The 26632-nt window shown below is 48.0% G+C and overlaps 1 protein-coding gene and 1 long non-coding RNA gene across 2 annotated transcripts in view; one reads left to right on the top strand and one right to left on the bottom strand.

The window, feature by feature from the left end:
• The first annotated feature begins 9532 nt into the window (after positions 1-9532).
• On the top strand, positions 9533-23271 carry Phb (prohibitin). Its single transcript, XM_040749548.1, has 7 exons — positions 9533-9644; positions 10704-10818; positions 13574-13735; positions 17555-17697; positions 17805-17921; positions 20298-20393; positions 22152-23271. Exons 2-7 carry the CDS (start codon positions 10731-10733, stop codon positions 22362-22364), a joined length of 819 nt encoding a protein of 272 aa, XP_040605482.1. The 5' UTR covers positions 9533-9644; positions 10704-10730; the 3' UTR covers positions 22365-23271.
• A 1035-nt stretch (positions 23272-24306) lies between these two features.
• Positions 24307-26632, bottom strand: part of LOC121141472 — a 31082-nt gene continuing 28756 nt past the window's right edge. The window contains exon 4 of the long non-coding RNA XR_005878404.1: positions 24307-24963. This is a non-coding gene — a long non-coding RNA (uncharacterized LOC121141472). The remainder of the gene's footprint in view (positions 24964-26632) is intronic.

Below are 26632 nucleotides of genomic sequence, written 5' to 3' on the forward strand. Positions count from 1 at the left end.
CCACCTGCCTCTGCCTCCCGAGTGCTGGGATTAAAGGCGTGGGCCATCACCGCCCGTCGAAGCCTTTTTTCATACAAATACGTTGCTGGCATCTTTCCACTTACTTAGGTCTTTAATTTCTCTTAACAACATTTATCATTTTATCATACAGGTATAAATGTGTATCTCTAAATATGTCGTGGTTTTGATGCCATCATAGTTGTAAGTTTCCAAATGTCACTTGCTCTGGCATCTTCCATCATTTTAAAATGTAGTAACCGGTTATAATTATAATTTTTTGTTGTTTTTCGAGACAGGGTTTCTCTTTATTGCTTTGGAGGCTGTCTACATTTTTTTAATGTGCTTTGGTATGAAGGTGTCAGATCCCCCGGAACTGGAGTTACAAACCGTGGTGAGCTGCCATGTGGGTGCTGGGAACTGAAAACTGGTCCTCTGGGAAAGCAGCCAGTCCTCCTAACTGCTGAACCATCTCTAGCCCCCGCCTTCTACTTCTTCTTGCCTGTTGTAGGCAACTGCAGTAGCTAGGTGCCCCCAGGACTCTGCTGCATTAATGGGTGTGAGCATCATTTCTGATGGGGGCAGGGAGCGTGTGAGTAGTATGTATGTGTATACGAGTATTCACAAACATGTTAGAATATGTGCAGGTATGAGTGTCCCTGTATGCTCATGTGTGTGGAGGTCAGAGATTGAGGTAGGGTGTCTTCTTTGACTGCCATTCACTTGATTTACTGAGGCAAGATATCATGCTGAACCCAGAGCTTATTGATTCAGATAGTCTAGCTAGTCAGCTTGCTTTAGGGGATCTTCCTCCCAAGCTCTGGATTACAGGAAGGTGGCCACGCCCACCCAGCTTGTAGGTGGACTCCAGGGACCTAAACCTTAGCCCTCATGCTTGGCAAGTGCTCTAGCCACATCTTCTTTCATTTAAAGAAACATTTCATTTTTCATTTCTTTTTCTTTTTAAGATTTTATTTATTATGTATACAGCGCTTCATGTATGCCTGCAGGCCAGAAGAGGGCACCAGATCTCATTACAGATGGTTGTGTGAGCCACCATGTGGTTGCTGGGAATTGAACTCAGGACCTCTGGAAGAGCAGCCAGTGCTCTTAACCTCTGAGCCATCTCTCCAGCTCTCTTTCTCTTTTTCTTAACACTATCTTATTTTGTTTTCATGAATAGCAAAATCTTTCTCTGAATTTGTCAATGGTTTGTTTATATCTTTTGTCCTTCATATCTTCATGTTGTGTTGTTTTGTTTGGGGCAGTTTGTTTTTGTTTTGATTTTCTTTTCTGTTGTTTTTCTTGTTTTGAATTATGTCTGATTGCTCACAAAGAAGAGTAAGACTAGGGTGACTAGTTAGTTCCCAGATCCTTTCTTCCTGTGAATTTGGCTGCCCAGCCACAAACTACATTTCCAAGACCCTTTTGTGACCTCGTGAGATCAAGTAACTGAATTTTCACCAATAAAACCAGGTAGAAAATATATGTGCCGTTTCTGCTTCATTTGCCAAAAATAAAATCGCTACTGTCTGTTTTCTCCTTCCTGCAAGTCAGAACACAGATGTACTGTGACTAGGTGAAGATCATCTTTTAGGGAGTGTTTAAAAACACACACACACACACACACACACACACACACACACACACACAGAGGGCTGGAGAGATGGCTCTGACATTAAGAGTACCGTCTGCCCTTTTGGCTGTCCAGAGTTGCATGTCCAGCACCCATGAGGTGGCTTACAACCAACTATAACTCTAGTCCTAGGGGATCTGATACTTCTTCTGGCTTCAGTGGGCACCAGACAAGTGCAAGGTGCCCAGGTTATACAGACAAAACATTCCTACAATTGAAATAAAAATAATTTTTAAAATCCAACACAATAAAAAGACATTGAGCCTGCAAGTGACCTGTATAGCAAAAACAAAATCTGCTAGGCATGGTGGTACACGCCTGGAATCCAGCTTCAAAAGAAGTTAATTTCTATCTTCCTTTGTGTGAGTGTGTGTACGGGGGGGGGGGGCCGGCATATGTGTATGCATGTGTTTTTGTGTGTGCACATGTGAGCACGTACATGTGGAAACTAGAGGTCATTGTCAGGTGACTTCCTCAATTGCTCCCCGCATTACTTTTTGAGGCAGGGTCTCTCACTCAGGCCAGAGCTTGCTAATTCAACCAGACTGGCTGGCCAGTGAGTCCCCAGGACTCTCCTTAGCACTGGGGTTTATCTAAGCTCATGCAACTAAACTGACATTCTGTGTGGAACCAAACTCAGGTCCTTCCACTTGTTTTACTGACTGGGCATTGTTTTGTTTTGTTTTTTGTTTGTTTTTTGGGTTTTGTGTTTTTGAGACAGGGTTTCTCTGTGGCTTTGGAAGCTGTTATGGAACTAGCTCTTGTAGACCAGGCTGGTCTGGAACTCTGCCTCTGCCTCCCAAATGCTGGAATTTAAGGCATGTGCCACCAACGCCTGGCTTTGAGCATTGTTTTTCACTTTTTTGGCTCTTTTGCAGGGGCCCACCACCCAGATCCCAAATAAATACACAGAGTCTTATTCTTTCTTATGAATGTCTGGCCTTATCTTGGCTTATTTCTAGACAACTTTTCTTAAATTATCCCATCTAGGTGGGGCAGTGGTGGCGTATGCCTTTAATTCTAGCACTTGGGAGGCAGAGGCAGGTAGATCTCTGTGAGTTTGAGGCCAGCCTGGTCTTGAAGAGCTAGTTCTAGGGCTACACAGAGAAATACTGTCTCAAAAAAACAAAACAAACAAACAAACCCCCAAATTATCCCATCTACCTTTTGCCTCTGGGCGTTTATCTTTATCCTGTATACCTTTCTTTACTTCTTACTCTGTGACTTGCTGTGTAGTTGGCCCTTGGAATCCTCTTTCTTCTCTTGATCCTAGATCTCTCCCTCTCTCTCCCCAGATTTCTCCTCCTGTTTATTCTCTCTGCCTGCTGGCCCCGCTTATCCTTCCTCCTGCCTTACTATTGGCCATTCATGTGAGGAGCCGCCCTCGCTATCGCTATTGCCGTTAGAAGATGGCGCTGACATCCACTGTCAGTTGGAGTTAACTGTCGCTGTCAGTTGGAGTTAACTGTCGCTGTCAGTTGGAGTTAACTGTCGCTGTCAGTTGGAGTTAACTGTCGCTGTCAGTTGGAGTTAACTGTCGCTGTCAGTTGGAGTTAACTGTCGCTGTCAGTTGGAGTTAACCGTTTAAACTGTGCCTCTCCCGTGACGTCATCTGGGGTGATGTGCAAACCACCAATCCCGGCTCTACACATCTCACTCGGAGCTCCTAGGCTTATATAAGGGGCTGGGTTTCTTAGCTTGGGGTCTCCCTCTAAGAAGCTGATCATCTATCTCTCAAGATGCATTAAAGCTTTACTGCAGAAGGATCCGAGTGTTCTGCGTCGTTCTTGCTGGCGAGACGGTAGCGCGGGACACATTCACCTCTTTATTAGACCAATCAGGTGTTTTAGACAGGCAAAGGAATGCAGCTCCACAGAGTTTAGCAAATACATCATGAGGGAATGCAACATATCTTCGCATAATTAAACATTAGCGTAAACACATTTGACATATCTTAAAATAATGTTCTACAACAGAGCGCCCCCCCAGTCTTCTTTTATTGTACATTCTATTTGCTTTCTGAAGTAGTGTCTCACTCAAACAGGCCTTAACTTTATGATTCTTCTGGCGTAGCCTCCTGAATACTGGAACAGCAGGCAGGTACCACCACATCTCTCTGTCATTCTCCTGAGTTTTCCAGAGACCGCTTGACTTATGATGACCCAGAAGATTAAATGAATAATCCAAGATTTACAATAATGTGAAACAGTGCCACTCTCCTGAGCAAACAGTTTTGACAAACTATCGGTTTTTACATGTTGTTTCTTGTTGGATGTTTTGTTGTTTTGTTTGAGACAGGTTCTTGCTATGCAGTCCTGACTAGCCTGGGACTCATTATCTAGACTAGAACAGCTTTGAACTCATAGGTATCTACATTCTGTGCCTTTTTAACACTGGGATGCAGGGTGTGTCCCACCATGTCCTGTGGTTGTTTTTTTTTTTTATTTGGTTGGTTGGTTGGAGTTTTTTTGACATTGAAAGCAATATTTTTTATTTAAAACAATCTTTTTATTTTTATTTTACATACCAATCCCAGATCCCCCCCCCCACTGTTGTTGGTTTGCTGAGGCCTGATATAGCCCAGGCAGGCTTCCAACTCATGTCCCTCATGCCTCAGCCTCCTGAGTACTAGAATTCTTTGTTGTGTACCCCACCTGGCTACTCTTGTTATTTTTAAATGGATTCAAAGTATTAAGTTTCCCATTCTTATTTTGAGTATATGGAATTCATATTTTAAAACTCTTTGGGGAACTTGATCGCTTTAAAAATAGAACAGGGTTCTATAATAAAACAGTTCAAGAGTAGCTGGAGATGTAACTCAGAGGTAGAGTGCTTGCCTAGTATGCTTGAGGTTCTGGGGTCAGATCTTAGCACTGTCAAAAATAAAAGTTAAGGACTAGAAAGATGGCTCAGTCGTTAAAAGTGCTTGTTGCCTTTGTGGAATTTAGTTCCCAGCATCCACATCAGATGACTTACTACCACATATGACTCCATTCCAGCAGAGCTGATGTCTGCTGGTCTGCACCCTCACACAAATGTGTAAGAGCACACACACACACACACAAATAAAATGAATTTTTTTTTTGGTTTTTTTCGAGACAGGGTTTCTCTGTATTGTTTTGGAGCCTGTCCTGGAACTCGCTCCGTAGACCATAAAATGAATATTTTTTACAATTTTTTTACAAAAAGCTTTTAAAAATTCCAAGAACTGACAGGCAGTGGTGACACACACCTTTAATCCCAGCACTTGGGAAGCAGGTGGATCTCTGTGAGTTCAAAGCCATCCTGGTCTACAGAGTGAGCTTCAGGATAGCCAGGATTACACAGAGAAACTCTGTCTTCAAAAAAAAATTTTTTGCGGCAGGCCAGCTATGTAACAAATCTACACACAGTGCCCCTAAGGAAGACCGAGAGGAAGCTCCGAGGGATCACGGTCTTGTTAGAACACCTTCTGGTCCCCCTGAAACACAAGGGAACCTTGTGAGGTAATACAGGTCCCTCTCACCCTCACCTGCCTGTCCTCCAGGCACGTGGTCATGAGGCAGCTTCTCATGGCCAGCCAACTCCGATGACATCCTGGCTTCCTGCCCCGCCCCACAAAGAGACAACTACCAATAGCAGTGCGGCGTGGCATCAGCTCCTGAGAAGTGATGTCCGGTCATCACCTCAGACTCATCTACCTTACCATTTTTGTTGCTGCTGCCGCTGTTTCCATGCACAAGGGTCAACGGGAGTTGGCAACTTGGGCAACTCTTTTCTCACTGTCTTTACCTGCCAGACCTCCTGGTCCTGTCCTGCTTGGTCTCTCTCTCTCTCTCTCTCTCTCTCTCTCTCTCTCTCTCTCTCTCTCTCTCTCTCTCTCTCTCTCTCTCTCTCTCTCTCACACACACACACACACACACACATACACACTGATCTTTTTGACCAAGTTCCCCCATTCCTCTGCCCTTCCTGTGCCTCAACTTTTTATAATCTGCTTTCAATGCCTTCTCCTTATAGAGGCTTCCTTGATTAGCTTGTCCAGTGGGCCATTCTGGAAGACACTGTTGGCTCCAATTCCAATATCCAATCTCCCTTCTGAAAGGTTCAGGCATTACGCTGGCCTGCCCTGTTACCTGGCAGAATGCACTCAGGCAGCACTCTGGTCAGCCCAGGGTTCCATGAGTACAGTGTGCACGCAGGCGCAAAGGACCCCTTTAAAAGGCAGACCCCGCCCCCTTCACTCTTGCTCTCTGCTCTCCCGTCTTGCTTCCTTCCTTTCTTGTCCCCCCCTTTATCCCTCTCTCTTCTCCCCCTTTCGCTCTCCCGCACTGTAATAAACTATGGTTAATGTATCCCGCTGGCCCTGGTTCCATCTCCAATTTTCTAATTTTAATCTTAACAAAAGAACAACATTTTGGTGCCGAAACCCGGGAGGGAGATAGAGTTTGTAAGCCTCTGTAAGTTAGGAAATGAGACAGGTTGTATGGGAGAAGACAGTGATGGGTGACCCAAAGGTGAGTTTCTTCGACTCACGAAGGAGGAGCTCAGCAGCTGCTAAAGCGCGTGTGCAGGGTGCCCACCGTGGGGAGTTAGGTCTGGTTTCTTCGACAGATATGCTCCAGGTGCAAAGGTAGGTCCTAGCTGGTGGCCTAGAACCCCAAGGGCATGCCCCTCCTTTTCTGCTATACAGAGGGAGAAAGGACGAGTTAGGTCTAGAAGATTGATTTTTCTAGGGTGTCAGTGATCTTAAGGTTTAGAAGTCAAGCCCTCTTGCCTTTGAATCCTTGAGTCTCAATATGTCAATGGTGTTCTTTTGTCAGTAACTGACCTAGAAATGGTCAGGGACAGTTCTGCCCAGTAACAGAAGCAGATGTCCTGATGGGCATATCTGAAAAACTTTGCTTCACTCTTATAAAAAAAAAGACCCCCAAATATGGCATGCCCTGTTCTTGCCTACTGACTTTTGGTTATATTGTGAGATTGGACTTGGACCTCCTACAGCGTCTTGTGACCTTGAGGTGACAAGTGTGAAAGCAAGAGTCAGTACCTAAAGGTATTGGCCTGACAGATGGAGGCCTCCATTGTCCATGAGATTGGTGTGTGCAATGTTAAGTTTTCACTGTCACCTAGCCTGAATCTAGAATCCTGACAGAAGCACACATCTGGGTGTGTCTGTGAGGGAGTTTCCAGAAAGGTTTAACTGAGAATACCTGCCCTGAGTGTGGATGGCACTATCCCATAGGCTGTCATTCACCTACCCTGAGTGTGGATGACACTATCCCATAGGCTGTCATTCACCTACCCTGAGTGTGGATGGCACTATCCCATAGGCTGTCACCTACCCTGAGTGTGGATGGCACTATCCCATAGGCTGTCAGTCACCTACCCTGAGTGTGGATGGCACTATCCCATAGGCTGTCACCTACCTTGAGTGTGGATGGCACTATCCCATAGGCTGTCACCTACCCTGAGTGTGGATGGCACTATCCCATAGGCTGCATCTACCCTGAGTGTGGATGGCACTATCCCATAGGCTGTCACCTACCTTGAGTGTGGATGGCACTATCCCATAGGCTGTCAGTCATCTACTCTGAGTGTGGATGACACTATCCCATAGGCTGTCAGTCACCTACCCTGAGTGTGGATGGCACTATCCCATAGGCTGCATCTACCCTGAGTGTGGATGACACTATCCCATAGGCTGTCAGTCACCTACCCTGAGTGTGGATGGCACTATCCCATAGGCTGTCAGTCACCTACCCTGAGTGTGGATGGCACTATCCCATAGGCTGTCAGTCATCTACTCTGAGTGTGGATGGCACTATCCCATAGGCTGTCACCTACCCTGAGTGTGGATGGCACTATCCCATAGGCTGTCACCTACCCTGAGTGTGGATGGCACTATCCCATAGGCAAACCTACCCTGAGTGTGGATGGCACTATCCCATAGGCAAACCTACCCTGAGTGTGGATGGCACTATCCCATAGGCTGTCAGTCATCTACCCTGAGTGTGGATGACACTATCCCATAGGCTGTCACCTACCCTGAGTGTGGATGACACTATCCCATAGGCTGTCACCTACCCTGAGTGTGGATGGCACTATCCCATAGGCAAACCTACCCTGAGTGTGGATGGCACTATCCCATAGGCTGCATCTACCCTGAGTGTGGATGACACTATCCCATAGGCTGCATCTACCCTGAGTGTGGATGGCACTATCCCATAGGCTGCATCTACCCTGAGTGTGGATGGCACTATCCCATAGGCTGCATCTGGGACTAAATGAAAAGGAGAAAGTGAGTGGAGTTCCAGTGTTGATCTCTGTTTCCTCCCTGCAGATGCAATGACTTGTTACTATTTCTTTCCTACCTGATCCCACAGCCGCTTCAGCCCCAAATAAACACATGGTCACTATATTAATTATAAAACTGTTGGCTGATGGTTAGGACTTCTTACTGACTAGCTCTCTCTTAATTATTAACCCATAACTACTACTCTGTATATTTCTACATGGCCATATCTTACCAGAGAACACCTGGCCCGCCCTATCTTCCTGGTCTCTACATGGTGTCCCTTTGAAGCACACTCTGCCTCTCTCCTCAGCATTCTCCTTGTCTCCTAGCTCCACCTATCTTTCCGCCTCTACTGGCCAATCAGTGTTTTATTCATCAACCAATAAGAGAAACTTGTACAACCAATAGGAAGAACATCCCCCCATCAATGACTGTTTCACACTCCTGCCTCCCTGCCGTTCTTTGTCACCCAATGGACTGTGCCTTCAAAAGGTGAGCCAAAATACTCTTCTCTCCTTAAGTAGCACTCCTCCCGAGTGCTGGGATTAAAGGCGTGTGCCACCACCGCCCGGCTTTTTTTTTTTTTTTTTTTTTTTTTTTTAGACAGGGTTTCTCTGCATAGTCTTGGAACTCGCTATATAGACCAGGTGGTCTTGAACTCTCGATCTCTGCCTGCCTCTGCCTCCTGAGTGCTGGGATTAAAGGCGTGTGTCATGTCACCACGCCCAGCTTGCTTCATGTCTTTTATGCATGTGTGTGCATGCACATATTCTCTGAAGAGTTGTGTATTTACAGAGTAACATGTCCATGAGAAATAAACACAGTACTTCATTTTAGATTTTATCGAACCGTGGAGAGGAGTTCTAGAAAAGTCACTGTTTGCTCAATTGACAAAATTAGAGTACAGACGTGGATTACACGTACTCAAGTAAGAGGGTGTCCAGCGGGAGAGAGAAAAGTGGAGCACGGGGAGAAGAAAGTGTTGGGAAGAGAGGAGAGGGAACAACAAAAATAACAAAAATGCTTCTTGACAGCAAGTGAACTAAAAGGTATACATGTACATGCTCTCCGTCCCATTCTTGGAATTTCTCAAGTATAACTTTAAAAAGGTGGGGGACAGGAGACTTAGACCCTAAATCAAGTCCTTCTGCTGGAGTAGCGCAAGACCTGAATGAGTGTCTTCTTTCTAAGCCGTTTCTAAGGTCCCGAAGTGGTTCTGGCGATCCAGGTCTCACGTCCCTGAGGCCGTCCTCAGCTTCCCTAGAGGTCTCTCAGGCCATCAGTTCCCCCCACCTCACCTTTTCCCAAAACGCCCACCCATCCCCTTCACCACCCAGTTACTTCCGCCACCAGGTGGAAGACCAGGTCCTTCCGGATCCAGCCCGTGCCTCTCTAACAGCGATCTGCTCGTTACGGACTAGGCACGTGCACTTATTACTAATGAACTACAACTCCCGAAAGGCTTTGCGGCAACATCCCATCAGTTGCCACCAAACGGAAGCAGGTTTCCTGCTCGGGCCCGCTGCTGCATAACCTTTTGGGAGTTGTAGTTGACCTCAGGAAAGCAACAGGGCTCGCGGAAGACAGCAAACCACGCTTCCCAGGATGCGTTGCGCTCCGCTCCACCAATTCAAGGGACGAATCTTGAAGAGGGCGGGGGAAAGGGAGGAGCTTCCTGGCGCAAGCGCAGTATGCGGGTCTGGGGAATTCATGTGGAGGTCAGCGTGAAAGCAGGTGAGCGTGGAAGTGTTGGTGCGGGCCTCTGTTCGTATGTCCCTGTAATCCTCCTTTGCTCTCCCGTGTGCAGTGGGGGTCCTGGAATGCACGTGTGGGCACGCCCAATGGAGAAGGGGGAAAAGGCAGAGTCCAGGACGAACTTGTGCAAGGGGAGAGGACAGGATAAGGAAAAATCCAGAAGCTAGTAGAAATAGAAAGGACTGGGTACCTTAGTGTCAGGGGTGGAGGATAAATGTGCGCGGAGAAAACGGGATAGCCTCGCAGTTGAGGGGAAAGGGAGAGAGGATTTGAAGCGTGCAGCGAGGGCGACGCGGGGGCGGGGCATTAAAAAGTTCAAGGCTGGGTGGTTTCTAGTCTGTCAGCTACGTGCCCCCACCCACCCCGCCGCAGCCCCACCTACAGTCCTTCACTGCTCTGCCTCCCTGCGCCCCTGCCAGCTCCCGCCTTCCTATTAACAGGTATGGGGAGGAGTTTTACAATGCCTTCTAGGATTCGATCTCGTTCGTTTAACCCTGGTTCTTCTACTGGATAGTGTAACCTCTCCGTGCACCCCACCAGTAATACTTTTCATAAAGAAACTGAAGGTTAAAAAAAAAAAAAAACTGAAGGTATATAAAACTGCTGGAGGTTTGATAAAAATGTTAACAGGAATTATCCTTTTCGTTGTTGGCATAGTCCTTGTAGTACATTACTTATTTTCCCAAAACCAAATTTCACAGAGCCAACCATACACACACTCTTGTGGCCTATTTGGCTAGGAAATGGGAGTGTGGTTTACTGTGGTACTACGTTCTCTGTGGGTACGACACATCGTTCCTACGATGAGCCAAGTGTCCCAGACTCTTCGTTGACTGGTTCTAAAGAAAGACACCTACAAAAGCAAACGAGATGCTACATTTGCAGGATGTCGAGTGTTATGGGGTGTTCAGTGAGTAAGTTAGAGCTCACAGGAATAGATCCACGAATATATATCTTGAAAAGTGAATGCTGTGCCCCAGAGAGGGCTTTCTCTGAAGATTTCGTTGTCAAGCTATTTTGTTTTTATCCCTTGTTTAGGTGTGAGTGAGTGCGACAGGAGGAATCATGGCTGCCAAAGTGTTTGAGTCCATCGGAAAGTTCGGCCTGGCTTTAGCAGTTGCAGGAGGCGTGGTGAACTCTGCCTTATATAATGGTGAGGTGCTGAGCGGGGTGGTGCTCTCTGTTGATCTGCACAGCCTATTTGACATTCCTAATGCCAGCTGCTGTCTGAAGGTGTGTGTGGTGAACGGGGCTCACCTGCTGCTGCCCCACAAACAATGGTTGTGTGTTATCAGAGGCCCTGCCTTCATTAGGCAGTGGTCCTCAACCTTCCTAATGCTGCAGTTTCCTCGTGTTGTGGTGACCCCCAGCCATGAAATTATTTTTGTTGCTACTTCATAACTGTAATTTGGCTATTATGAATCTACTAAATAATGTAATCTCTATTTACACTTAATAGTGTAACAGAATATGTAAGAATCTGCATTTTCTGATGGTCTTAGGTAACCCTGTGAAAGGGTCATTTGCCCGCCCCCACACACACAATGGGGCTCATGTTGAGGACTGATGACTTAGATCCTTTGTTCAAGAGGAGTCCAGTTGCTGGTTGGATGTTTCTAGGGCTTTAACCAGTTTGAAGTGATATTACCCAGATGCCTCTGCAGAGCGGCAGGATCTCATTGGTTCTCTTCTGCTGCATGTGGGTGAAATAACTTGGCAAATTATCTCAGCTTGAGGGACCTTGTCCTGAGAAAGAAGGTTTTGCTCAGCTAGTTGCAGAGAAAGTAATTTTTGAGATGCATTGCTGGGTTTGTATTATATGGCCTTATAAGCAAGTCCCTCCTCCTAGTCCTCTGCTTTCTCATTGGTCAACCAATGGGACTGGACTAGTTCTTCTCTTAAGATTCCCTTCAATTTTGATATTCTTTCAAAATTCCAAAAAAAAAATGATATACTTCCTGTATGGTTTGTTTTTGTTTTTTTGAGACAGAATCTTACCATGTAGCTCTTGACTGGCCTGGAACTCTATGTAGATCAGGGTGGTCTAGAACTCAAAGAGATCTACCTGCCCCTGCCTCCTCAGTGCTGGAATTAAAGGTGTGCCCCTCTGTACCCAGCTCAAATGTAATATAGGGACTTTAAGCAACTCAGAACTGCATCCTACTGCTTTGTTTTTTATTTAAGATTTATTTCTTATGTATGCAGTATTACAGATGGTTGTGAGCCACCATGTGGTTGCTGGGAATTGAACTCAGGACCTCTGGAAGAACAGGCAGTGCTTTTAACCTCTGAGCCATCTCTCCAGCCCCCATGCTGCTTTGTTTTTTTAAGACAATGTCTCCTGTAGCCAAGTTTGTCTTTAAACTCCTGAACTTCTTGCTTCTGGCTACATGACTTCTTTGATAGTATTATCAGACTGAAAGTTTTTAGACCAATTCTCAATTCAAATAGGAAAAGAGGCAAAGTAGTGACTTCAGCTAGGGTCTGGTGGCAGACTCCTGTACTCGTAAAGCTGAGGTATTAGGACCCTGAGTTCCAGGCCCACCTGGGCTACATAGTCAGACCCTGTCTCAAAAAGTCAGAGGAGAGGGAGAGAGAGAGAGAAATCTACTTGGCTCATGAGTCGTATCTTGATGTCATAGTTCATGTGGCTTCATCTATTCAGCTAGACTAGTCAGCATTTTAAAATTTCTGAGTCCATATTAGAAAGATGCTGGGCGGGGCTGGAGATTTGGCTCAGAGGTTATGAGTACTGACTGCTCTTCCAGGGGTCCTGAGTTCAATTCCCAGCAACCATATGGTGGTTCACAACCATCTACAATTCAATCTGGTGCTGTCTTCTGGCATGTAGGCAGAACACTGTATATGTGATAAATCTTTGAAAAAAAAAAAGAAAGATGCTGGGCCCAGCTGGCCATAATGGTGTTCACTTTAATCCCAGCTCTCTGAGGCAGAGGCAGGTAAATCTCTGAGTTTGAGGCCAGGTTGGTCTACATAGTGAGTTCCAGTACAGCCAGAGCTACATAGTGAGACCCTATCTTGGAAAACACCCATAGAGTGATACCCTCATTACACTCCCAGAGTTGGTGGGGGAGGAGTGAGACAGAATCTGGATTTCCAGGCTAATCTGTCCTGAGATCCTGTCTCAAAAAAAAAAAATAAAAATAAAAACAATGGAAACATCTACATTTTAGGATTCCCATGGTGGGGCCTCTGCTTCTGGGAACATCAGGTTAAATTGGAGCTAATTTATGCATGTCATCTAGTGAAGATCTCTTGAGTTATAGAACTCTTGGGAGGCCATTCCTGGAATTCTGCTGATGGGAGTTGGGGGTGGGGTGGGATGGTTAATCAGAAATTCAATGGCCAGTTCTTTAAAGGAGAAAGGCTGCTCCTTAGAACACTTCAGATATTAATTAAGGGGGGCAGTGAGATGCCTTAGTGGGTAAAAGCTTGCACAGCACAAGGCAGGTGACCGAGTTCTATCCAAAGACAGAAGAAGCAAAGGGTTTCAGAATTGTCTGATGATATCCACACATTTGTCATGGCATGCACGTGGCCACTCCCAATCATAGGAAATTTATTTCTAAAAAAATAACAAAGGATTGACAAGATGACTCAGTGGGTAGACACTTGCTGCCAAGCCTCATAACCTGAGTTTAAGTCCCAGGGCCCACTTGGTAGAAGGGGAGAACTGACTTCCACAGTTGTCCTCTGACCTCCACATGAGCATCATGGTGTACACACACGCCCAGACACACACACATGAACACACACACAAACACACACAATAGAGAATTTTTACAAATTTTAAAGTAAAGATAAAAGCAAGTATGTTGCAAAGTTAGGACCATTTTTACTAAAGAGAGACAGGGTTTTTCTGACCTGTCATTATTGTTTCTTCCTAGTCGATGCTGGGCACAGAGCCGTCATCTTTGACCGATTCCGTGGAGTACAGGACATTGTGGTAGGGGAAGGGACTCACTTTCTCATCCCTTGGGTACAGAAACCTATTATCTTTGACTGCCGCTCACGACCACGGAATGTACCAGTCATCACTGGTAGCAAAGGTAAGTCTTGCCTGTGGCTGATGAAGGAGATGTGGAGGTGTGCTGTTCTGTTCATCCTAGAAACATCCCTGGGCTACCAGGATACAAGAAGTTAAGAATGTCTATGGCAGTCATGGGAAACACCTCTTATTCTATCACTCGGGAGGCAGATCTCTGAGTTCCAGGACAGCCAGGGCTACACAGAGAAACCCTATCTCTAAAAACAAATAAAACAAAAAAGTTTCTGGTATGGAGAGACCAGGCATAGTAGTGAATACCTTTAATCCCAGCACTCGGGCAAGAGGCAGGTGTATCTCTGTGACTTTAGGCCAGCCTAGTCTACACAGTGCGTTCCAGGCCATGCAATGTAGAGAGATCCTGTCTTTTTTTTTTTTTTAAAGATTTATTTATTATGTATACAGTTTTCTGCCTGCATGTATCCCTGCAGGCCAGAAGGGGGTGCCAGACCTCATTACAGATGGTTGTGAGCCACCATGTGGTTGCTGGGAATTGAACTCAGGTCCGCTGGAAGAGCAGCCAGTGCTCTTTACCTCCGAGCCACCTCTCCAGCCTGAGAGATCCTGTCTTAAAAGATACTGGAGGTGGGGAGAGGAGTACACCAAAGTATAATGACTCATGTATGAAAATGCCATAATGTGTGTCTGGCCGTGGAGCTCAGTTGGTAGAGTACGAGCCTAGAAGGCTGGAGTGCCTGAACTCAGTCCCCAGCACTTAATGAACTGGGTGTGGTGATGCATGCGCTCCAGAGCAGAAGTTCAAGGTTATCTTTGGCTAAACTCTGATATGTGAGTCTCTGTTTCAGAAGAAATAGAAGGAAAGGAAGGAAATGTCCTGATAAAACCCATTACTTTGTGTGCTAACTTAAGTGGTTAATTTAAGTACTACAGAGATACCTGCTGACAATCCTGACAACCTGAGTTCAATCCCTGGGTCTGATGTGTCAGGAGAAAAGAACTGATTCCAGCAAGTTGACCTTTGACCTCTGCATACACACCCTGGCATGTGCACACCCACACATACATAACACATGGATGGATGGATGGATGGATGGATGGATGGATGGATGGATGGATGGATGGATGGATGGATGTTAATTTAAAAAAAGAATCCAGGTAAGAGAGTTGGGTCATCGAGTAAAACTCCTGGCACCAAGCCTGAGTTTGATCTGCAAAAACCACATTGTGGAAGCAGAGAACCGAGTCCTTCAAGCTGACTTCTGACCGCCTCGTATATACTGTGGTGCGCGCACGCGCACACACATACACGTACATATGCACGCACCTAAAATAAGTAAATAAAAATTTAATGAAAAATCATTGTACAGGGGCTGGAGAGATGGCTCAGAGGTTAAGAGCACTGACTGCTCTTCCAGAGGTCCTGAGTTCAATCCCAGCAACCACATGGTGGCTCACAACCATCTGTAATGAGATCTGGTGCCCTCTGCTGGCATGCAGGCAGACACTATGCATAATAAATAAATAGTGATTTTAAAAGAAACCATTGTACAGAATTCATAGTGTAGTTGTTCTGGAGAAGTGTGTATATTTGTAGACTGATACTTATATGTTTTCTTGGAGGGGTTGTTGCTGTTGTTTTTTAGAGACAGGGTTTCTCTATGGCTTTGGAGGCCCCGAACTCACAGAGATCTGCCTATGTCTGCCTCCCAATTAGAATTAAAGGCGTGTGTCACTTCCACCCGGCTCTGAAACACATTTTTAAGGTAGACCCACGCAGCAGGATAAATTCAGAGACAAATAGAAAGGGCTAACCTAAGAGTTTCATATTGGGGGCTGGAGATAGGGCTCAGTGGTTAAGAGCACTTGTTGCTCTTACAGAAGAGCCTGGGTTCAATTCCCAGCACCAATATGGTGACGCCACCATCTGTAACCGCAGTTCCAAGGCATCCGTCAAGCATGGAGTTGGTGTTTATACTTACATGCGGGCCAGACATCCATACTCATAAAGTAAAGTAAATCTTAGGGGGAAAACTTTACTTGCTATCCTAGCTTTGAGGAAATCTAAATGTGTCTTCTGCTGCTGTGGTTGACCCTTCCCGTCAGCTCTTGTTGCTGCTTTTTCCTGCCATGGTTGACCCTTCCCATCAGCTCTTGCTCCCCAGAGTGACTGTCCAAACCCTTGTGGCTGACAACTTTCCCTTTGCCTTGCTTTCCACGGTCTCTACTCCAGTGCGACAGCCCTCAGATTGCTCTCTCAGGCCGGCCCACACAGCCCTGTGCCTGACATACTCCACCGGGTTTCTAGTTAGAGCCTGAAATTGTGTCCTTACCACTCCCCTCCCCCGTCAGCGCAGGCAGCAGCGGAACGCACGGGAGGAAGGATGCTGTGGGCTTGGTGTGCTGACAGCACTGGGTGCCCTCAGTGCTGCTCCCCAGCAGATGTGTGCTTCTGTGCTGTGCCAGGCTTGGTGCTGGGGTGAAGGCTAGAGTCCTAAAAAGAGAACTGTTGGGACCTCAGCCCTAGAGAAGGAAGGTATGAGGACTAGCAGCTGTGATAGGAGGAGGAGAAGGCGACCAAGGGTGAGTGAGCACAGCGATCTGCCCAGTCTCCTGGTGCTGACTCTTGATTGGAGAACCTGCAGAGTGAGAAGTTAGGACAAAGGAGGGGGGGGGAACAGGAAGTCCACCTGCTGCAAAGAGGTGAGGCAGGTAATGGGGAACAGTAGGTTGGATTTAAAATCCTCCTCCTAAACTTTCTTCTCTGGGCTTTCCTTCTGTGTTGTCTGTTGTGCCAAGGATGCAGTATGTACCTGCACTTGTTAAAACTGGGACAGAGACCAGAGGCTGTGTGTATCCGTGGATTTTCCACCCTCTCAGTGGCTGGGTCAGGACTGTACTCCTGGGTGGCACTTGGTGCTGGTGACTTAAGTCCAGTGTGCCTGTGCTTAAGCTCTGCACAGGCCTGAACTGCCAGGGAGCGGATAGGAGCTGGCTGTTTCCCTGGGTGTGGGGTAATGAGCCTTTTGAATTCACCCTGCCAGTGGCCTTTGTTCAGACTTCAAGTGCGCTGTGGTGCCATCTGCCTCCTCCTCTCAGGTACTAGACGTGATCCCTGCTGAGTGTGGTGACTTAGTCGTGGTTTGCTCTGCTGTATACACAAAGGTGCTCTTCCCACTGGTGTTTTTTCTCCAGTTTCCCCCACCGTTTGTGCTTTCTCCCCACTCTCACAGACTAGTATGCTCAGTTTGGCTAAGGTTTCATTAGTACCCATCAGAGTGGTACCATAGCCCAGTCAGTGGACTCTGGACAACGTTTCTACCAGGTCCAGGTAACCCAGGCCTGACTCCTGGCTTGAGCACACGCACACCAGCCCTTGGGAAGACTCGCTCTAAAATCCTGGGCATTAGCTTTCTGTCTTAAGGTGTTCACAGTCCCAAACACTCTTTAGTTGCTCCATGTGAACTGCTCTCAGCAGAACTTTCAGGGGGGCACATCCCCATCTTCTTTTTTTTTTTTTTTTTCGAGACAGGGTTTCTCTGTATTGTTTTGGAGGCTGTCCTGGAACTCACTCTGTAGACCAGGCTGGCCTCGAACTCACAGAGATCCACCTGCCTCTGCCTCCCGAGTGCTGGGATTAAAGGCGTGCGCCACCAATGCCCGGCGCACATCCCCATCTTGCTGGTGGCTCCTGACTGCGGTGCTGAGTGCTCTGCTGGGCACCCTGCTGAGGAACAGACGGAACCACCCCTCTCCTAGAGTCTAGGGACATTCTGTGTATGGTCTGTAGTGGACTTAGGGCAGGAAGGTCATAGAGAAGTCACCCGTGGTTTTGTGTTTAACGCCATGCCTTCCCTACCCTAAGATTTGCAGAATGTCAACATCACACTACGTATCCTCTTCCGGCCAGTGGCCAGCCAGCTTCCTCGTATCTACACCAGCATCGGTGAGGACTATGATGAGCGGGTGCTGCCGTCCATCACCACAGAGATCCTCAAGTCGGTAGTGGTGAGTGAGCAGGACCCTCTGCACGTGCCTCGGTGGTGATAGGTGCTGCTTGTTTTCGCTTCCTCAGTAACTTGGCCTGCACTCTTGTCTGTCTTCCCTCGGGGCAGGCTCGCTTTGATGCTGGAGAATTGATCACCCAGCGAGAGTTGGTCTCTAGGCAGGTGAGCGATGACCTCACAGAGAGAGCAGCGACATTTGGACTCATCCTGGATGATGTGTCCCTGGTAAGATCCTTGGGGAGGCTGAGGGGGTGGGACTTCTCTTGCTTAGTGACTGGCTCTGTATCTGGGCACAAGGGCTTGGATCCTGTGTCCACCTAAGTGGATGAGACGTGAAAACATGAGAATGTACGGATGTTGGCTGCTGCCTTCGGTCTGCTTTTGAATGAGCATTGTTTATGTTCCATATGCCACACACACATTTTATAACCTCTGATTGCCCCAGAAAGGGATTTCTGTTGGCCTCACCAGGCCCAGAGAAAGGCTGACAGTTAGGCCGGCCTGGGAGCAGCTGAGTCTTCTGTCTAGAGTGGACCCAGCCTGCCTCCAGGATTCCTCAACACTGAGGGTCTGAAGCAGGAGTGGCTGTCCCGCAGGCCAGCTGTGCAGGGGCAGGAGCCAGCTCTGAGGTGTATACTCACCACTTGAGACTTTATATTCTCTGTATTAATGTGACGTTGGGTGTTGTAACTTGGACAGAAAGCAATATAGTCAGGATAGTGTTTCAGACCTAGGTGAGGGGAAGGGGTCATGTTTCCAGAGTCTGGGAAAGTCTTGGAGTGATATTTTCATTTGGGCAGCAAGGCAGAGTGCTTCCTGTTCCCTCTGGCGACCTGGGAAAGGCTGGACTTGCCTCAGCATCTGTGCAGCTGTTCAAACAGCCATTCTGTGAACAACCTCTGCGCTGCCCCAGGCATGGCCTCGCTCTTCTCTCCTGGGGAAGGGCATGTGGCTCCCCCTACTGGCAACTTGCCAGGCTGCAGCCTTTGGCTCTGTAGAGCTCTGCACCCCAGACTTTTCCACTGTTAACACAAGCACATTGGCTGTGAGAATGCATGGAGTAAAATCTAAGAAAAACTTGGCATCTTTCTAGACTCTGACCACACACTCCATCCTGGGGAAATGTGGGCTGACCACAAGAAACCCTAGCTAAGAGGTGTGAGAAGAAAATTAGATTTCCTGGGGAATTGACTGCCCTCAGCTGGCCCTCTCAGAAAGAAATTTTATTCTTTAATTACACATTTAGCTTTTTAACTCTTAGGGTTATATTTCTGTATCCAGAGTTTGAACAAATGTCCAGAGTGGATGAGACAGAGTCGAGCGGCTGCAGTATAAGACTTACCTGAGCATATCGGCTATGCCTGTAATCGCAGCCCTGTCTTGCCCTGAGTTCTAGCCCACTTGGGCCATAGAGAAAGAGTCTGTCTCAAAACAAACAAAAAACCAGAAACAAACCAAAAGACTTAGATGTGCAGCATAAAATACTCCGGAAGCTGTGGGGCTGGGCTTTTCTCTGCTAAGCTTTGGGGTTACCTATACTTTAAAGCAGCAGAGACTGGGAGTGGTGTCCAAACCGATGTCTTTCTTCACTTTGTGCCTTTTTGAGGTTTCTTTCCCTAGATTTATTTATCTTTTTTTAACTTGTATTTATGTTTTGTCTGCATATATATAAGTGTACCACATACATGCATCAAAAGCCCTGTAATGGAGTTACAGATAGTTGTAAGTCACCATGTGGGTGCTAAGACTCAAGCCTGGGTTCTCTACAAGAGCAACAAGTGCTCCTAACCACTGAGCCATCATCTCTGCAGCCCCTGCGCCTTCTTTTTAAGTTGGATGCAGTGACTTGCTCTAGGCTAGGCCTTAGAAGCATCAAGATCTCTTCCCTGTTCTGTACTATCTTTAGAGACAGTCACTTCAGCCAAATAGCCCCAGCTATTTATGTGATTAGGAAGGTCTGTGGATAGTCAGACTTAAGCTCTCACCCTGACCAATGGCTTTACCTGCCTTTCTTTTAAAAACTTTGCCAGAACCACTTGTGGGTTGAAGATGCCATGATTTGCACACCACCTCTCTGTCTTCCTGTCGAGGGGTGGAAGCGCCGTGAGCAGGAAATGGGCTGGTTAATCCATAAGCAGAGAGCATCGTGCTCTTACATCCCTGGGAACCAGCTGTAGCCCCTGCTCTCAGGGGCTCAGTTTTCCATCTGCCTCCCTGACCCAAGTCTTGGAACAGGGCATCAAAGGATCTGGGAAGAGCAATAGTCAGTCGTGGGGGTCTTGGAACCCACAAGTCTCCTCTAGGGAGGTGATTGATTGAATAGATCCTTTGTAGTTTCCATGGGCCCCATCAAAAGCCCCAGGTGCCGTTTTCTTCATGGGGTGACCACGGTGAGGATGACAGAATTCTGTGTTGGCGCAGTGTGAGCAGCAAAGAAAACGGAGGTGTGAATGAGGGTGTTGAGGTGGGCGAGCGTATCCCCGTGCCTCCAGCCGCTGCTAGAGCTATTCCTGGCCTCTTCCTTCCAGTGGCCAGGGAGGCCTCGGAGCAATGCTGTCTAAGCAATTACTGCCTCAGCTTGTGCTCACTCTCTCCCCATAGACACATCTGACCTTCGGGAAGGAGTTCACAGAAGCTGTGGAAGCCAAGCAGGTGGCTCAGCAGGAAGCGGAGAGGGCCAGATTCGTGGTGGAAAAGGTGAGCGCTCAACCAGATGGCAGGAGGAGTTCCCCTTCTCCTGTGCTCTGCTTCCCCATCTGCTGGGTGGCCTAGAAATTCATCATCTGTCGTCTGTCTGGGATAACCAGAAGAGGGTTGAGGGAGCTTTACTCCTGCAATCAGTTCCAGAGTCTTTGGGAGCTGTCAGGGATATGAGGTTATGCTCCTAAATCACTGAAGGGCCACTATTCCCTACCTGCCCAAGATCGAAAACCCTCTCCTGTACATAAAAATGTTACTCCTGGAGCGGTTTCAGCTTCACTGAGGAGTTACTTTTACGCTATGGTTACATAGGAAACTGACAGCAAAGAAGATCAAACATGCCAGATGTGCTATCGTTTTTTTTTGTTTTTTCCCGGTGCTGAATCCATCCAGATGTTTGAGAGAGTGCTAGAACATAGTGTATTTACATAGTAGCCTGTCCTTCCTGGTGTATGTAAAGGCTGTTTGCTATCTGCCTCTCCCCACTACTGGTTCTCCTAACCCAAGGACGTTTAATTGTTAGAATCTAGAAGAGGGACTTAGTTGTAGGAAGCATAAGCCCGGAGTGTGTTTAGCTTTGTGTCTGCTGTGCTCCAGGGCCTGTAAGAGGCTGGACATTGCCTGGTGATGTCGGGTGCATAGTCAACATTTAGTGAAGGTTTTGAGTTGGGTGTTAGTTAAAGATGTAGCTTGGGATCATGGCCAGGCGGTGGTGGCGCACACCTTTAATCCCAGCATTCGGGAGGCAGAGGCAGGTGGATCTCTAAGTTCAAGACCACCCTGGTCTGCAAGAGCTAGTTCCAGGACAGCCTCCAAAGCCACAGAGAAACCCTGCCTCGAAAAACAAAAAACAAACAACAACAAAAAGATGTAGGTTGGTGACAGAGTGCTCATCTACCATGTGCTTGGTGCTGAATTCTGTCCAGCACCAAAACCGGGGAAGAAGGGAAGATTTTTGGCCTCTGCCTCCCGAGTGCTGGGATTAAAGGCATGCGCCACCAACGCCCGACTCGGAGTCTTAAGGGCAAACTCTCCTCGCACACTCTGAAAGTCATAGTCCTGATAGATGTCATCCTGTTGGTATTGGTAGGGTAAGCCAAGGACATCCTTGGGTACCGTTTGAGGAGTTTGCCACAGGCAACTCCAAGGAGTCATGGGAGCATATTGTGCTGTGGAGCTCTTTTGGATACTTAGTTCATTTGCAGTACTAGGGATCAAACCCAGGACTTTGTACAGGCTAGGAGGATGCTGTGTCACTTAGCTAACTCTGCTGGGGTTGCTTTGGTTGTGGGTGGGGTGTGTAGCCCTGGTTGGCTGAAAATGTCCTGTGTAAACCAGAGTAACCTCAAACTTGCAGTGATCCTCCAGTCTGCCACCGCCACATTAGCACTCAGATTACAGCTGTTAGCCACCAGCACCTGGATACCCTGGCTTTGATGGAAGTCCTTTTGACCTTGTGTTGGAGGGAAGGATGCGCCTAAGGATTGAGTCCAACTTTGCTTTTCTGTTTTCCATGACTTTGCATCAGAGTAGGAGTGCCGTGTCTATACAGCCAAGAGATGTGTGTCCTACAATAACAAGTGGCATGAAGGGAAAGAGGAGGGCTGGGTATAGAGTATTGACTGCATGGTGAGGGAAGGATTCTCCCAGAGTGCCTTGAGAACCCTGTGAAGGTACTTGACTTGGTCCTGGTTAGGCCAGAGCCTGATAAGCAATGCTGTGGTATAATCGCCACCTCTGCCTCCTCTCCTATAGGCTGAGCAGCAGAAGAAGGCGGCCATCATCTCTGCGGAGGGCGACTCCAAGGCAGCCGAGCTGATCGCCAACTCCCTGGCCACCGCAGGTGATGGTCTGATTGAGCTGCGGAAGCTGGAAGCTGCCGAGGACATTGCTTACCAGCTCTCGCGCTCTCGGAACATCACCTACCTGCCAGCCGGGCAGTCGGTGCTCCTCCAGCTTCCCCAGTGAGGCCTCCTCTGCTTGCACCTTCTCGGGCTAACCAGGCTGTGGCCTTCATCATTCTGAATACACTTTCCTTCTGCCCCACCCCAGAAATCACTGTGAAGTTTCATGATTGGCTTAACATGAAGGAAATAAAAGCAAAATCGCTTCAGATCTCTAATTATCAAATGAAGCTTTTGTTGTTCCACTTTTTTTTTTAACCCACTTTCATACCTAGAATTGCCAAGTGCTTACGCAGACTGGCTTGGGTCTTTTGGAGCCTGGCCTTCCACCGTAGGCACTGACAGTTGGCAGAAGACAGGCAGGGCGGTGTGTGTGATGGCTGGTAGGCCAGCTGGCGGCTGAGCAGACCTATAGCCTGCATCCTGCCATATATGGAAGATTTGAGGACAGTGGCACACACAGTTGAACCAAAACGGCAAGCCCTCAGTTTTTCCAGCCATTTGAACCTATATAGCTGCAGCTGGGGAGGGCCAGAGGAAGTGGTCTATCTTAACTGTAAGGCCCGTTCCCTCTAACTGTGACCAGCGGAAACAGGTGTGTGTGAACAGGGCATGGACTGAAGAATCTGACCATCAAGGTGGGTGGGCCTAATTTTGCTGCCCCCACCAGAGTCCTAAAACTGGGATGGACTTGGAATAGTCCAAGAGTCCTGGACTGAGATGTGAGTCCTGTTGAAGACTTCCTTTCCACTTCCCACATTGGTCCTCTCAAATACCCAATGGGATTCCAGCTTGAAGGATTGCATCCTGCCGGGGCTCAGCACACCTGCCAAGGACACATGCATCTGCCTTCCCGCTCCCTCGCTAAAAGATTGCCCTTCCTTCCCAAGGGCTGTGGGCCGGTGCTCTGAAGGAAGCAATCCGGGGAAAACACAATGTAAGCTGCTGTCAATAAAGACACCCAGACCTTCCAGCTGCCTTCGGGGTTTGTTTTCAATTTGCGTGAGCGAGAGGATCAGAACAGAGTGTCCCAGCAATTGTGTGTGTGTGTATGTGTTTGTATCACCAGATAGGGAGGAATATCCAGCAAGACAGAAATGCTTTAGTTTTAGAAAATGCCTAGTGGTGTGTGGTGGATCCCACCCCACCCTGAAGGGAACCTTGGTACCAAACCTTGATGAGTTTGTTATGAAATGAGTTCACAGAAGGTGAGGCAGAGGAAGAGGTTAATTAATTGTCTTCTGTAACTTAGTGTCACTACAAACAGGTTTGCTTTGCCTCCAAGCTCTGGACACTGCTCCCCTGGCAGGAGGGTTAACAGTTGGTGTCGGCTGCGCACGCCCAGTACCTTCCTGTCCTCTACTTTGGTTTTTAGACATCAGCTGGCTTGAATTTCTCTGCAGCGGGTTATTCTGCTTTGCTTTTCTGGTGGGGCTGACAATGGCTTGGCATCTTTAAGGACACCAAATGCATGCATTTAGATCATGGAGAGAGAAAGAACTGAGGACTGAGAAATGAATGGAACCAACCACCCGCCTCATATTTTTAGGAACAAGGTGGGAACTCCTTCCCCTTTCACCATCTGGCCTTACAGAGGGGTCTTAAGAAGACACCTCCCACCACCAAGCTCCTGTCTAAGCTGGACCCTGCAATTCCTCTCCCACCGGGCCAGGCTGAACAGCTGGACAGATTTGGGGATAGACTCACAACACTGTACTCTTCATACACCTTTCCCTAGGCCTATGCAGAACCTGGTCTCTTACCTCCCAAGGGACACAAAAAAGTGGTGGGCTCCTGGCCCTCAAAGCTGACCCTAAAGTCTCCATCTCGCCGCTCACCCGGTGTCTCTTACAGTCTCAGACTTCCTATCTCTTCTTGCTTGTGCATTTGCGTATAAGACTGGGGAGGCCTGCTAATGATGAGGTGCCTGACTCAAGCCCACGGAAGACTGCAGCAGAAAAAGCCTAATTCCTAATAAGTTCCAGACCAGCATCCACACTACAGCCTTCCTCTTTTCCTGCCATTTATTACTTTGGACACCCTTGGGAGGAGGAGGCAGGAGGCTCCTCTCTCCCTCAGGCCCTTTCAAGGACCCTTGTGTTTCCTGCATTTGGCAGGAGATTGAGTTTCATCTCCAGGTGTCCAGGAACCCTGAACTGTAAAGCCGCCTGTTGGTGGTGTCTGAGTCCCTCCTGCTCAGGTCAGCCCATGGTGGTGTGGCAAGCAGGCTGAACCCCTGCTGGCTTTGCTGTCAGCCTCTCTATCGTGGGTGGCAGAGGTGCATCCCGGTGGCAACCTTGGGGCCTCTCTCTGCCTTCACTTCCGCAGAATAATTCTTTTTACAAATGTTCAAAAGCTGTTAAGTGGCTTCTTAGCCCCTTGATGGCCTCTGGGTTTGTGAGACTGTCACAATTGGGCCTTTATCATCTCCATCCTCTCAGCCTGGGATGGAAAGCCATGCCAGGACAGGGAGGGAACAGGAAGTGGCTTCCTCCTGGTTGCCTCCATGGATGAATAGTTTCCTTGTTCAGGCTTGAAGGTTCGCATGCTAAGACAGTGGACCCTGGACAGGGAAGGGGATGAAAACTTCAAGAGCTTGCCATTTTTCTCACTCCTAAACACTGGACAGGTTCATGGTGGGGTAGTCATTCTTGTGTGGGTTTCTGTTTTAAAAAAAAATGAGAAAGATAGACTATCAAACATTGATTAGCAAATGACATTCATTTATTTGTTTTTAAGCTATTTATTTGCTTACTTGGAGGCAGGCTTTCATGTAGCACAGGCTAGCCTGAATGTCCTGATCCTTCTGCCTCCACCCTGAGTGCTAGGGTTACAGGCACACACTGTGCCACCATGCCCAGTTTGCAAATGCTGTGCCGTTCTAATAGGGCCTTCCAGCAACAGCAAGGGGAGCTATGTAGTTAGGACCTCCCCCTGACCTTTGCCATCTGCCACTAATTTTGGGTAAAACCACCATCTCCAACAGGAAGTAACCTGGGTAAGAAGGTCACAGAGGCTTTGGGACATAGCTCGTTTGTTAATAGCACCTCCCCAGAAGACACACTGATCCTCCCCATGTCCCCCCCATACCTGTGCTGTGCCTCATCTCACAGACACCTCACATTGGACAGCCTGTCCCTCCCTGACATCACACGGGTCCAGATGGCCTGTCCTTTGAGTCTCTGTCCAGTTGCCTCTCTTTTGCCCATGGTGCCCTGTCCCCTAGCCCACTGCCTCTCCCTGGCCTGAACAACATGCATCCACATTCCTGAGAGGCACTCGGCATTCCTCGCTGGAGTGCAGGTCTGTGTGCTTCCTTGTGTCATACCTGTCATTCTCTCCGCTACCATGCATTAGGCCAGGGTACCCTTCGGCCTCTGGCCCTGGGAGTGACTGGTCCTTATGAGAATTGGCGTTTGTCGAGTGAATGGAAAAAAACAGCTCGTGGGGCTGAGTTAGAAGGGAGAACTGGGAGCTAAGGCTCTTGCTCGGGATCAGTTTGGTTTTGTTTGAGACAAGGTCTCATGTTCCCCAGGCTGGCCTCAAGCTCACAGTGTAGCTGTCATCCCTCTGCTGTGTGCCTCCCAAGGGCTGGAGGTAGACAGTGGTGCACCGAGCACACTAGTATACATCAAGCTGCTCTGCAGTGGGTTCTCCGAGTCAGGAAGGATGCCCGCTAACAGTCACACCCTTCAGTTCCTGAGGTCCCTCCCTCCAGACTGACTGACCCTCTAAGGTCACCTGCCAGCAGCCCACTCGCCTGCCCACCTCTGCCATTCTCCTTTGATCCCTGCCCTCTCCCTATCTCAAGCCCAGTTTACAACCCCTCTTCTCCAGAGCTTCACCTCTGGCTGGCCTCACTGAAGCTTTTCTTATATAGGACGTCTCTTCATGAAAGAAGAGCCTGGAACTCTGGCAATGACAGCATTGGGAATTCAGTGGAAAAGGGTGATGAAGCTTGCCCTAGTGGGTAGATGCTTGGGTGCCTTGGCAAAGCCCCAATGAACATAGCTGGCGGAGAGAATGGATGGAAATATTGGGCCTAGTTTGTAGCTAGAAGAGAATGCCCTTGCCTTAGACACTGGGTGGGTGGAGGAAAGGGAGCTTCTTTACAGCCCCCTCTAGTCCAGTTACTGCTGAGGAACAGGTGAAGCCAGAATGTCAGGGCTATTGGAGCATGAGGGGGAGGGCATACGGCTGTCATTTTCCTGGGAGATGAGAAAAACTGCCTGATTAGCAGAAGCCATGAGCTGTGAAAGGCTGGAAGTACTTCAGAGCTGGTAAACTGTCACCTGCAAGCTAACTATAACACCATTTGTTTTTGTACAGCTC

The sequence above is a fragment of the Mesocricetus auratus genome, unplaced genomic scaffold (genome assembly GCF_017639785.1).
Source record: "Mesocricetus auratus isolate SY011 unplaced genomic scaffold, BCM_Maur_2.0 Super-Scaffold_100007, whole genome shotgun sequence".
NCBI lineage: Eukaryota > Metazoa > Chordata > Mammalia > Rodentia > Cricetidae > Mesocricetus > Mesocricetus auratus.